We start from the raw sequence: 12,549 nt of genomic DNA, 5'->3' as shown, positions 1-12,549 counted from the left end.
GCTTTTGTTGTAATAATTATGTAAAAAAATCACAATTTCTTTGGATATTAAAAATTAAATGTGTAGAGTACTCAGGTTAGATCAATGCAGGGATGTGAAAAATGTGCAATGCCCTCGCCGCGTCGAGCTCTGTACCTTCTGAATATGCATCAACCGCACTTCTGATTACACCGTGAAGGCATGCATGAAAGCAGGGAGAAAATACAAATCACACTTTTCTAGATGTAATTCTATAGATACAAAGTTCCACTTATGAAAGCTCTGAGTGACTGAGATTAAAGCTCAAAAGTCTTAGGCTTAACAAAAGTTAAACTTTTGATAGTTCCATAAAAATTTATTAAATTAAAAATAAATTAATATAATTGTCATCAACTAAATTGGTTTCTCTCGATTTTGGACACATTTTTTTGCTAAAACAGTGGGCGTGGGGATATTCTACTCCTATAAATCTGAGAAAAGATGAAAAATACAAACTTTTATTCTCTTATAATCGTTAAAATCTTTCAAATCCTAACAACTGTTAAATGTTTTAAAATAAGTTTCATAGACATCCAATAAGAGTATTCTTTAAAAAGGAATGCAACTGTTGCAGTTTCAGTGGACATTGATAAACAATCATTTTATTATCATTCTTAAATCATTCTTACAGAATACAGAATAATATGGAAATTTAGAATACGGCATGACGTATTCTAAATTTTCTAGAGAGATTTAGCATTTGATGCTTAGTATTTATTTATGTTAGTATCTATCTATTACCCATTAATTTTATTAGAAACAAACTCTGGAAAAATGTAAACTATTATCAAATATTTTTAATCAGACTACACTGAGAAAAATGAATCTCAAGAATTACCTCAGGTTTTTAATTATGTACATCATTTTCAGTTGTAGCCTCATAATGTACATAGTAATATTCTTAATTTTGTTTTTCACTAAATGTAGATTTAAAATTTTGCTTTAATTAAAATTTTAAAACTTAACTATATTTTTTTCATTTATTATTATTTTTACATGGAGGATTCAAAAGATCTGACACTTGAAAGATTTGAGAAAATTTAAAGTTCATTACACCTTAAAAAATACTGTACATGAATCATAAGATCATGAAGCTTATCAAATTCATCAGATATTGATTTTAATTAAATTATCTATACCCTAACAATCTTTACACACCTTACAGCATAAATGTCTGCCCTTTCTTTTTATTCTATAGATGATGTTAAACAATTGTTGCACTAAATTTATGAAGTTGAAATTATGTGTGAGAATGATGTACAATAGATAGTGACTTTGGAATGTAGTAAGCACTTTTCTTATATAATTATAATAAACCAAATAAATTTTTAAATTTCACAAGCAATTAAAATCTATGAATTTCTTTGTTACAGATATTGAATTCAATGAAATGGAACAGACATTTTATTTTGAAAATAAATAATTTATAAAACAACATAAAATTTCTTGAAATTTATGATGAAAATTTGTTTCAAATGATTTTACTTCCTAAATTTCTATGAAATGAAAACTATGAATGAAATATTAGAATTGTAATAAAAGATGAGGACTGAAAATTATTTATTACTGACAGTGATAATTGCCAGTTTTACTTTTAATAAAAATATTTTTATTTGAAATACAATATTTAATAATCAACTACTAAATTTTATCATCACTAATATAGCTAATATTGATGTTAAATTTAAATATGAGAGTGGGGACCAATGATCAGTTTGTTGGCTTCCGTTGTAAATTCAAATACCACTTATTAAAGAAAAAGTAAGTAGTGTATTGAAACACAAAAATATTTGAAGACTGCTTCTAAAATTAGAGGGTGCTAAAAAAATTCCAATATAAGAGTTCAAGTATATTTATAGACCACATATTAAACATCAAGATGTTTAAAACTGCATTAAAAAACCACTTTAATTGTATTACATAATATGCTGTTTTATATGAACATCTGACATAAAATAAGTTTATAAATTTATCTTTATTAAATTTAACAATCTAGAATTAAAACCAAATTTCATTTTGGATTTCATACAATCTCAATTAAAAGATGTTTTTAACAGATATGCTGATGCCCCATTTTTAAGTGAAATCTAATGCTTGTTATAACAGCATTTATTTTGTTTAAAATGATCAAAATATAAATTTGACGCAATTTGAATTAAATGATGTTTTTAACAGACATATTAATATCTTATTTTTATCAGTATGTATAAAAGTAAAATCTAATGCATAAATACATATTTATTTTGTTTAAATTAGAAACATATGATTCCCCAAAAACCTAATTTATATTTCAACCATTATTTACTACACTAATTTTTTAGCCCTTTTCTCGTTTATAAAACTGACACAAAATAAAGTTTTTAATTATTACTGGTAAGTCAAATCATAACTAAAAGTATTTTAACAGCAAGACAGAAATTTACTTGTAACAGAACTTACCTGTAGATTAGAAAAGAAAAATTTTTACATTGCAAAATATTTAATCATTTGTAAAATGTTAATTCAAAGTTGCACAATAATTGAAGAGAAATCGAGCAAAAAACATATTTGTCTTTATAAGTGAAGCATGTCCAAAAATAAAAACTGAATAAACTTAAACAGTGATTATTAATTTCAAATGAACCATAAGAGACACGACAGTAAAGTCTACACCAAGATTTACAGAGAAAAAAAATGAAAACGGATCACCTTTTTTTCTCCTTTGATGACATGGGATCCAGTTGGTTGGAAGGAAAAAATTTTTTAAGTTAAAATTTCAGTAAGAGAAATTTAAAAATTTATTATTAAAAATCAGGTGGTATTATAAAAACTAGGTGAGAGGATTATGAATTTATATTGAATTTTAAAAAGGTCTGGTAGTGCAAATCATACAAACAGTTTATTAAGGTGCTATATAAATAGTAAAGATTATTTTGTCTATAAGTATCATATCAATTTAGAAGCATCAATGCTACATAGCCAAAGGATTAAGAAATTGTTTATTTAAAAATATTTGAACTACCACAACAAATTTAGAAGGCACTGAAATGTTAACCTAGTCATTATAATTTCCTCCCTGCATATCAATTAAAAGTAGTATTTACACTTAAAAAAGATTATTAAATCAATAGTCTTAAATATTTAATGAAATGCCTTGACACAATATCAAATTGTGGTTTTCATGTTTCATTTCACAGACATTTAATCTTGGTGTACCAAAATAAAGACCCAGAATCATATTTAAAACTTGAAAAAGTATCTTAATATGCATTATAGAATACAGAATAATATAGAATATGATCAGAATATTATGAATAGAATAGTATGATCTGTAAAACGAAAAGTATACAGTTTAGATAAATAATGAACAGAAGAGAAATTAATATCTATCAAAAGAGGAAATTAATTACCTAAAATCAACACTTGATAAATTCATGAATTTTATGACATTATTAATATTTCTACTATTATATAAGAATTAAATAACACATGGATCCCGTTTTATGTACTTACCATATTATTAATGAAATTTTTTCCTATTAGAATGTTAATTTTAGGTGCTCATTCAGTTACAAGTAATACATTAACCTTTGTTTCAGCTAAAAATTTATATTTAAGTGTACAATAATTTAGAAATTAGGTTCAAATTATAAAAAGGTTATGTTCATTTAATGAAAAGTTAGAGAATGCAAACCATAAAAAGAAAATAACAGAGTCATGATTTATTTTTTATTTCAAATGATTTTTTGATAATTGAATACACAGTTTCAATTTACTTCTATTTAGAAGTATTTACATTTCCCAGTTATAGTTTTACAGTTAAAGTGTCTAGTGATTTTCTCTGATATAGAACTAATATTAAATTTTGTGGACTTCAACTTAGACAACCATGAACTATGAATTAAGCTAAAGCTACATTAAATTTACACATTATATATCTAGATTTTATTTTTAAAATGTATCTTTGTATTTTAACAGGAAATGTCACCTTCCTTGTTCCTTGAATTTCAGGGAAAAAATTCAAATTTCTATAAAACTTTACAAAAGTTCCAAATTTCTACAAATTGTTATATTAGTATTACTGCATTAAATTTTGATAGCATTTCTGTAACATGACTACTGGTCACAATTTTAAGGGACTCAAAAATACTTCTTCAAAATTTTACATCTTTTACAATAAATGTTTTATATTAAATGATAGTTACTATTAAGAGATAATTTCATTTAATTATTAAAAAAGCAATTGGTGCTTTCATATCAAAATAAAATCAAATGACTTAACAAAATTTCAAAATCAAATGACTTAACAAAATTTCATTTACTTAAGACTACCATATGCCAGATGGTGGAATGGCAATAACATATTTTATATAAAACCTTATGGCACTAAAGCACATTCAAAACAATAATGATAGTTATTGAAGATTTTTAATCTTGTTTGTGGAAGAATATGCTAGAGCAAATGGACAGCCTATACTTAATTTATATTTCCATGCTAATATCCATCTTTTTGAATAAAACTGATTTCAGTGATATGCTATCATTGTGTTTGCAATGACTGTTTGTGCTGATAGGTCTGATTTCCCAAAATTTAATTTGGTGAATTTGCATTTCTGAATAATTCATAAGTACTCTCAAAAGCAACAGTACTAAGCATTAATAGTTTTAAATATGAAAATTTTCATAAACTAAATTTTCCAGGGAATAATTTATGCAAAATAATAAAACTTTTGTAACAAATTTAGGCAAGCAAAACACTTAAATGTTAAAAATTTGCTTATACTCATCAAATATGAGAAACAGTATATCTAAAAAAAAAAAAAAATAAATGGAAATATAATAGAAGTAAATTGATGCATGTACACTGCTGTAGAAAAGAGGATGATAGAAAACCGATAAATCAAAAGTTTGGATGACTTTTGCCTGCAAACCATAATGAGATACAAAATTCATAAATTAATACCTAGTCCATGATGCAGCTTTATCAAAAAGCCCAAGGGGAAAAAAATCATTTTATTCATTTTTTTTATCTAAGTGACTTTGATGTTATTTGGAAAGCAAAAAATTACTACTGTGAACCAACAGAAAAAAATACTAAGATTTCAGTAAAAAAAATCTGAATGAAATTAAAAACTTATTTTCACTTTATTTGATCCATGAATGAATTTTGAAATTGCCTATAATTGAAAATATGATCAGTTAGCAGCTTCACAATTAAGAAATATAATATGGTGGTTGGTCATTAAAATAATGAAATAAACATGTCAATAAAAAATGAAAACAAATTTAGAAAATTTTGTTCAATATCTCTTCTACAAGAAATACATAACAATAGTAAATACAATAATAACTATTTTTACATGAAACAAAATATCAAAATAATCTCACTTTTTAAGTGGAACAGGACTACCACCATGAGAATGGCCTCCATTCCTTGCATCGGCTATTGGACATGTCACCATCATGTATGCTGTTAGGAGATCAGGATAAAAGAAAGGAAGGCCATTATAGCAGTACACTTAACATTTAAAAACATTAAATAATGAAAATCAATAGCAAAGAATATAAAAAATTAAGTGAGCAGTTTAAATTATTGTGTTAATCTACTGACATGTCACAATTGAAAGTCTTGCAAAAAACCAGTTTGCTTCTAATAATGGCTGAAATCCTAACATTTCAGGATTTGTTTTGTATATAAATCATAAAAAGAATAAAAACAAATCTTTAATAAGAATTTGCTTTTATTCATCCTTTTTCGTTCATTTACTTTCTAGAATATCTATTCTATATATTCTAATAGAATATTATTTTATATATTCTAATAGAACTATAATTTAATCATTTAAAAATAGTATTAAAATATTTTGAGCATCCATAAAAAGCATTTTTTAGATTAATTTCTCCATTGTTTTTATGCTGTACAGAACCCAACAAAAATAAATACAATAATTTATATTGGAAATTTATATAAATTACATCTATTCACCCTACTTAAAAAAAATCAAGCCTTTGTTAACTTAGCTCATGGTCAGCAAATTAATAAACAATGAATATCAGTTAAACTATTAAACTGGCATGAAGTCACATTTATACCCAGTTCTTTCAAATCATAATTAGTGAAAAAAAGGTTAAAAGTTATTAAGGTTAAATAAAAACTTGAAATATATTTTATCAACTAACTAGTTTTATGCAATAGTTAAAAGTACAGTCAAAAGTCGTTAATTCGGACACCCATAATCCGGAATGATCTATAATATGGACCTTAAAGCTACAAACTTTCTGCGCATGCGTCGCTTTGATGCATGCGCGTAAGACCTTTACGGCTGCGAATATGCTTGTGCGCGTGTGCAAAATATGTTTAGGAGTGCACGTTTAATGTATAACAGACGGTATAAGCTAAGCTAAAATTATCTAATTATCTATTTCAGTTAATGTTGCAGATTGCGTTGTTCCTTAATCTTCGAATTGGATCTGGCTTATTATTTTTTGCAGACTGTTAGAGCAATTTATAAAAGTAAGCTTGAACTTTCTATTATGTCAAATAGAATTTCTGATATATATTTATTAATATGTAAAGGATCTACAAAGTGAAAGTATGTTTTGAAGTTCATTAAACAAAAAGTGGAATTGCTGCAAAAAATGGATAAAGGCATATTCTTTGTTTATCTAAACTTTAACGTTTGTCTATCTAAACTTTGTTTATCTTTAATGCCCTGGCATGCAATGAATTGGAAGTTGATCTGTCAGCACTATCCTTATCTTCAGGGCAGATGTTTTTATTTTATTTGGCTTATAATTCCTTACTAAATGTAGTAATCTCGATATACTCCATCTTTGATATGATTTAAATCAAATTCCTCGTCATTATAATTCGCTTCCGATAGCGAAGAAAGTGACAGAGGTTATTGAAAACGAAACAATTTCGATTGAGAAATTAGTCGGTAGACACAGCAATTATAGGACTTGAACAGCAGAACTTTGTAACTGAACAAGAAATTATGTCTGTTTATAGAATTAAAGAGAATGTATTATCACATAAAAAATGAAGCAACTTAAACAACTTACATTGAAAGAAATGTTTAATAAAGTAAACAAATAAATATTAAGCTTTTTTTCGTAAATTTTGATACCCTTTAGATCATAATTCCTCTTTATTTCATAAATTACGGTTTCATATTTTTAATTTTATAATTTCTGCATGCCATCTTACCAGATTTAAACTGATGATCTATAATCCGGAATCGCCGAAGTCCCAACCAGTCTGGATTAACGACTTTTGACTGTATTTTATATATAATAATATATTACCATTATAAACAAGAAATGTATTAAAATTATTTAAAAGAGGTTTATGATATAGCAACTAAAGATGTTAATAATTATTATTTTTTATTTATTCATTGTTAACTATTAAGCTGGACTCATTTATGTAAAATATAAGTAATAATAAAACTTCTCTACTATATATTCCCCTCCCCCAAATGGCGGGCACTTGCCTACGCCAGCATTGACCACTCCTAAGGTCAGATGTGGTGGTCTCTTTATTACGGAGGCACCTAATAGGTGGGCCACTATTGCCTCCTATGAATGGACAGACAGTTTTTACCCCCATGCCTTCTCCGGGATTCGAACCCGGGCCCTTTGGTATCGCAGTCAGGCTTCCCTAACCACTATACCACCTGTGCGGCAATTCTCTATAATGATCGAACATGTATTAAAAATTATTTAGAAGTTTATTATATAACAAATAAAGGCTTTATAGAATTGTTATTTTTCCAACATTTATGATTAATAATTAAACTGGATTCATTTATGCAAAATTAATTATTTTCAGTGAATTCTATCTAACAAATAAGTTGTATAGGAGTACAACCAACAATATGCAAGCAATACCTAATATTTTTTGTCTACATTAATCTACTTTGCAATAGTGTAATTAAGTCAGCAGCCTATGGTAAAGTGTCTATTTCAGTGGATATGAAGCTTAATGATAAAGTGACAGGAATTGGTATACTCTGAGTAAATTTGAGGTTATACTATTAATGCTAAACAGATCCTTCTTACTTAGCTACAAGAATAAAAATAAAGAAAAGAAACATGTGCCTACATAAAAACACAGAAATTCAGGAAAAAAAAAAAGTTCTTAGATAAGCAATACAAAATGAAGCATCTAGGGCCATCTATCGATTGAAAAGTGAATGAAAAGCAACTAAGAAATAAACTCGTGAAAACTGACAGTAAAGAATGATTTACTGTCAGGATCAGGATTTCTCTTTATAATTTATTAACCTATTCCCTCTCCTTCATTCATTTTTTAATGAATTTGTTATTTAGTTGCTTTTTGTTCAATTTTTGGTCAAAAGCTGAAGCACTTTATTTTCTATCATTTTGTTACGAATTCTTAAATCTCTCTCATTATCATGCAGGAGCACATTTTTCTTTTATTACTTGCATTCACACAACTGAAGAAGAATGTTCTCCTTAAATTTTGAAATTATAGTGCTGCCAATTTATTCTTGCTGCTTTTTAGCAGATATTTTATCAAGTAAGTAATGAGTGAATATGCAGATTTCTTATTCTTGAGTTTATGTATAACATAGTAATTTAAAAGCAAACGAAAAGAAAGTAATTACTGATGAGTCACATTTTCATAAATTTTAAATATGAAAGAAATACATCTACAAACATGGAATTTTAATTGACGCCTCAAAGACATCGTCACAATGATTTTACAAGTGAAAGGATTACAGAGATGAAGGAAAGCCTTACAACTATGCTGCTGTGCCAAGTTTTATGTAGTAACTTTAGCCAGTACTTCAAAGAACTGTGTTTCAGCTGCACTGCAGGGAATAGCTAAATAGTTAGCTAACTTTCATATCATATCTATTGCAGCACAAGAATGAGAATCTGATAAACTGTGACTTTATGTTTGAATTATATTATTACTGTATAACTAAAGATTGATTTATCAATATGGTGCTATTAAAGCAGAATCATACCAAGTATTTTCAATGGTGTCAGAGTCACCTCTACTGAAACAAGATAATGGAACATCTTGTCTCAGATTAATTCAATCTGTAACCAGATTCCAGATGTTATTTCATCTGCTAAGAAAGGGCTTAGGTGCACCAGCAGGAGATCATACAAGGAAAATATTACTGCAATCTTGGGATGATGAAGTGGGATGGCATCATGACTAATGAATGTACTGTGATGGTCAATGGCACCAGGAATTATATCTACAGAAATGACGTTATTGAATACCATGTTGCTCATTTTGTACTACCATCAATGAAGAATTTTTTTATGGATGATACCATGTTTGATCAAATTAGAGCAAGTGATCAAATAAGAATGACAGTGAGGATATCCAATGAATCAGTTAATCTGTATACTTCCAAGACGTCAACACACATGGGAACACATGGGACATTGAGATGAGCTACAGTTCACAGTCCTTTGCAGGAAGCATGGAAAGCCTAATTTATACTCTACAAGAGAAACCCTACCCCAGGAACCCTGAAATCAACTGATAATGAAAAAGCATTGCCGTTCTGACTGCAGCATCTCAGCTTGAGGTAGATATATTCCCTACTGAGATGTCAAATTATCTGGATAATGAGATTCTTTTCCTTTTCTTCACATATGCCCAATTCTTATGCAACTTTTCTGCAAGATGCCTGCAGCCATTGCTTTGATCGGTTATTTCAAACAAATTGTAAATTGTTTTCTTGTATATTTGGAAATAAATAGCTTGTCATATTTATTTTAATTCCCATGTAGTTTTCTCTGTACATGTAAAAATGTTATTTATCCTTAGTTTTGGACAAGTGCATATGTAATTTAAAAACTCCCAGCAAGCTATTCTGTGTATTCTGATAATAACTGAACCCTGATGAAACTGTGGTTTGCTATTTAGCAACTGGTAATCTGGAGAAACTTGATATTTTAAAATTTCTTAGTTACAGAACACTGCATTACCACATATTTCCATCAATTTCCAACTTATCCATTTCTATAAGCCTGTCTGTAATATTATCAAAGCCTTGAAATGAAATCTATATTCTTATGATTACACTACATCACACTGAAATTATTCTAGTTTTATATAATCAGCACAAATAGCTAAAATTTTAAAACATTTGATGAATCTTTATCTACTCTGTAGAGAAAATCTTAATGACTCACTTAATATTCATCATATGGCACCACTGGCATTATTAACCCTTAACATGATGATAGGGAAATAATGGTACTTTTTTTGTTAACCACTTGTGCTAAAAAGACGTGCTATGCATGTTGAGATGCTTTTGTCTCAAACCGCGAGTGACGTGAACACCATGTTGATAGGCATTTATCGCAAAAATGAAAATAACATGGTGCACACATCGCCTAACAACGACATTGTTTATTTCCCGAGTTACAGCTCTGAATTGCACTTGCACACGCAGAGCGGCGTAAATGAGACACTTTACCACTTGTTATATTGTAGCACATGTCACTGCAACTGTGAAGTTTAGTCATAGCGCAAGTGGTTAAAGCTGTATCACACATTTTTGGCTCCCTATTGCAACATTTTGGTTTACTCATTTCATCCATGCATTTGGTTTAACACTTTGTTTTAACAAATAAAACAGAATGATGGAGAACAGAAACAAAGAACATTGTAATTTCATGACAAAAATCTTCCAAAAACCCATTGTGGGGGAATAACACAGCCTATTTTGTTTTGTGAATAAGCTTACATTTGTTTTTAAGGAATCGGCATATATCTTTCTTATTTGATAAATATAATCAATGGTGTTGTGATTCATTTGAAACAAGCTTTGTTTCACAAAATTCAACACACACTAACCCTTAACATCAACAAGAATGTTCCTATTCTTTCCTCAGAGAAAAAAGGATTGCCAGATCTTCATCTCTTGACAAATCCCAATCATAGAATCCATTGCAATAATAAAAGATAATAATGATTAGAAGAATAACATGGTCACATGAATAATGATTATAAAGACAATTACCACCAGGGAAGAACGCCAAACAAAACTCATGACACCTGGTGCTAAGGAAATATGCTAAAACAGAAACTAAGTAGTATGGCTTCAATGGAAAAATACTGAAATAGCAATTTTTGAAGAGACCTTTGAACAGAAAAAAGGTGCATTTGGATAAGAAAATAATGGTGACATATCCAGGAATGGGAATGGTGGATTTTTATGAATACTTGGTTTAAAGAAAGACTGCTGGTTATTTGATACTAATGTTGAGACATATTGATGCATAGCCATCATCAATTTAAATTGCAAGAATACATAATATCAAAGCCACAGCAGTATTTTCCATAACTACTTTGTTAATGGAGTCATGCAACACTTGTGCATGTTTAACTAGAACTCTCAAAAGAATTTGAACAAGGCCTAATACAGCATCTGCAAGAAATATAACCTTTATATTATTACTTAGTTTACTCCTGAATATGAAACTGGGTGTGAATCTATGATGACGTGTATAGCACTGTTTTGTGCTTGTGAATTTAAAACAATTAACTGGTAATATAAATAAACTGGATTATAATACTTGCATTACTGATTTACTCATGGAATTACTGTGTAAAAAGAGTAGCATATAGCTTTTTTCATGTATAACACAGAAATGCGTAAGAGTTTTAAAAAAGTGATTTGATCAACATTATCTATCAAAACTAAAGGTGCTGGTGAATTAAAAATGTTATGACTTTTGATACTTTCAAGGGAAGATTCTTCATATTTAATTACTAATTATATGAGACAGAACTCCAGCAATGCAGCAAATATCTAATAAGGTAAAGCTATTACTGTATGCTTCCATATTTGCTGCCATTTCTAATACTGAATATATGTACCTTCGATAATAACTCATGTTTTACACTGTTTTGTTCTCTGTTTCTTGTATAGGTGCTGGTTATGAATGTGTCTGCATATGAATATAGGCTAGTGATATATGCAATACAACATATATATTTTGAAGTATACATATGAAGTATTATACAAGATGTATCTCTAATGAATGGATGATGTAAGCAAATAAGCTCAAACAGCATTACAATTTCTATTGCTATCATATTTTGGAATTTTACAAAATTCACATTTCAATATGATAATCAATGGTTGTAAACTGCCCAGGTGTCCTTATGCAACCTCAATCAAGATTTTTTTTTCCCCACTGACCATCCTATTTAGCAGAAATTATCAAACATGTTCAGAGACTTTAAATATAGAACATCATCAAGTAATACCTGATGGACTGATAACAACACTGCTTGAAGCATGTTTGTATATTCTTTGTAAAATGTGCCACATATCTCATATCTTCATTGCTATCTTGTCATTTTCAGCCTATGAAAAATTTATCATAAGTTTTGTTTTATAATTTTATTCACTGATGCTCATATTATCCATATAAATAACTGATTTTCCCCTAATTACTCATTAAATTATTTGCAGTGTCAAGAAGTTTTAAGAACATTGTTATATAGCATTAGTTAATATAACTTGTAATAGGATATTTTTGCAT

At 28.4% G+C, this 12,549-nt stretch overlaps 1 protein-coding gene across 5 annotated transcripts in view; it reads right to left on the bottom strand.

Annotated features, from left to right (window-relative positions):
- Nucleotides 1-12,549, bottom strand: part of LOC118184950 (protein turtle-like) — a 531,428-nt gene that overhangs the window by 22,958 nt on the left and 495,921 nt on the right. For 4 of the 5 annotated variants that reach the window (XM_035354710.2, XM_035354706.2, XM_035354711.2 and 1 more), the window contains one exon: nucleotides 5,386-5,467. In XM_035354710.2, the coding sequence (XP_035210601.1) occupies nucleotides 5,386-5,467 (82 nt within the window). Of the gene's footprint in view, nucleotides 1-5,381; nucleotides 5,468-12,549 lie in introns of those variants that run through there. The other variant, XM_085811625.1, reaches the window with a different exon arrangement.

The sequence above is a fragment of the Stegodyphus dumicola genome, chromosome 2 (genome assembly GCF_044657685.1).
Source record: "Stegodyphus dumicola isolate Sdum_Otavi_A_Nest chromosome 2, ASM4465768v1".
Lineage (NCBI taxonomy): Eukaryota > Metazoa > Arthropoda > Arachnida > Araneae > Eresidae > Stegodyphus > Stegodyphus dumicola.
Note: the sequence above shows the minus strand (reverse complement) of the source record. Positions and strands in the feature narration are given on the sequence as shown.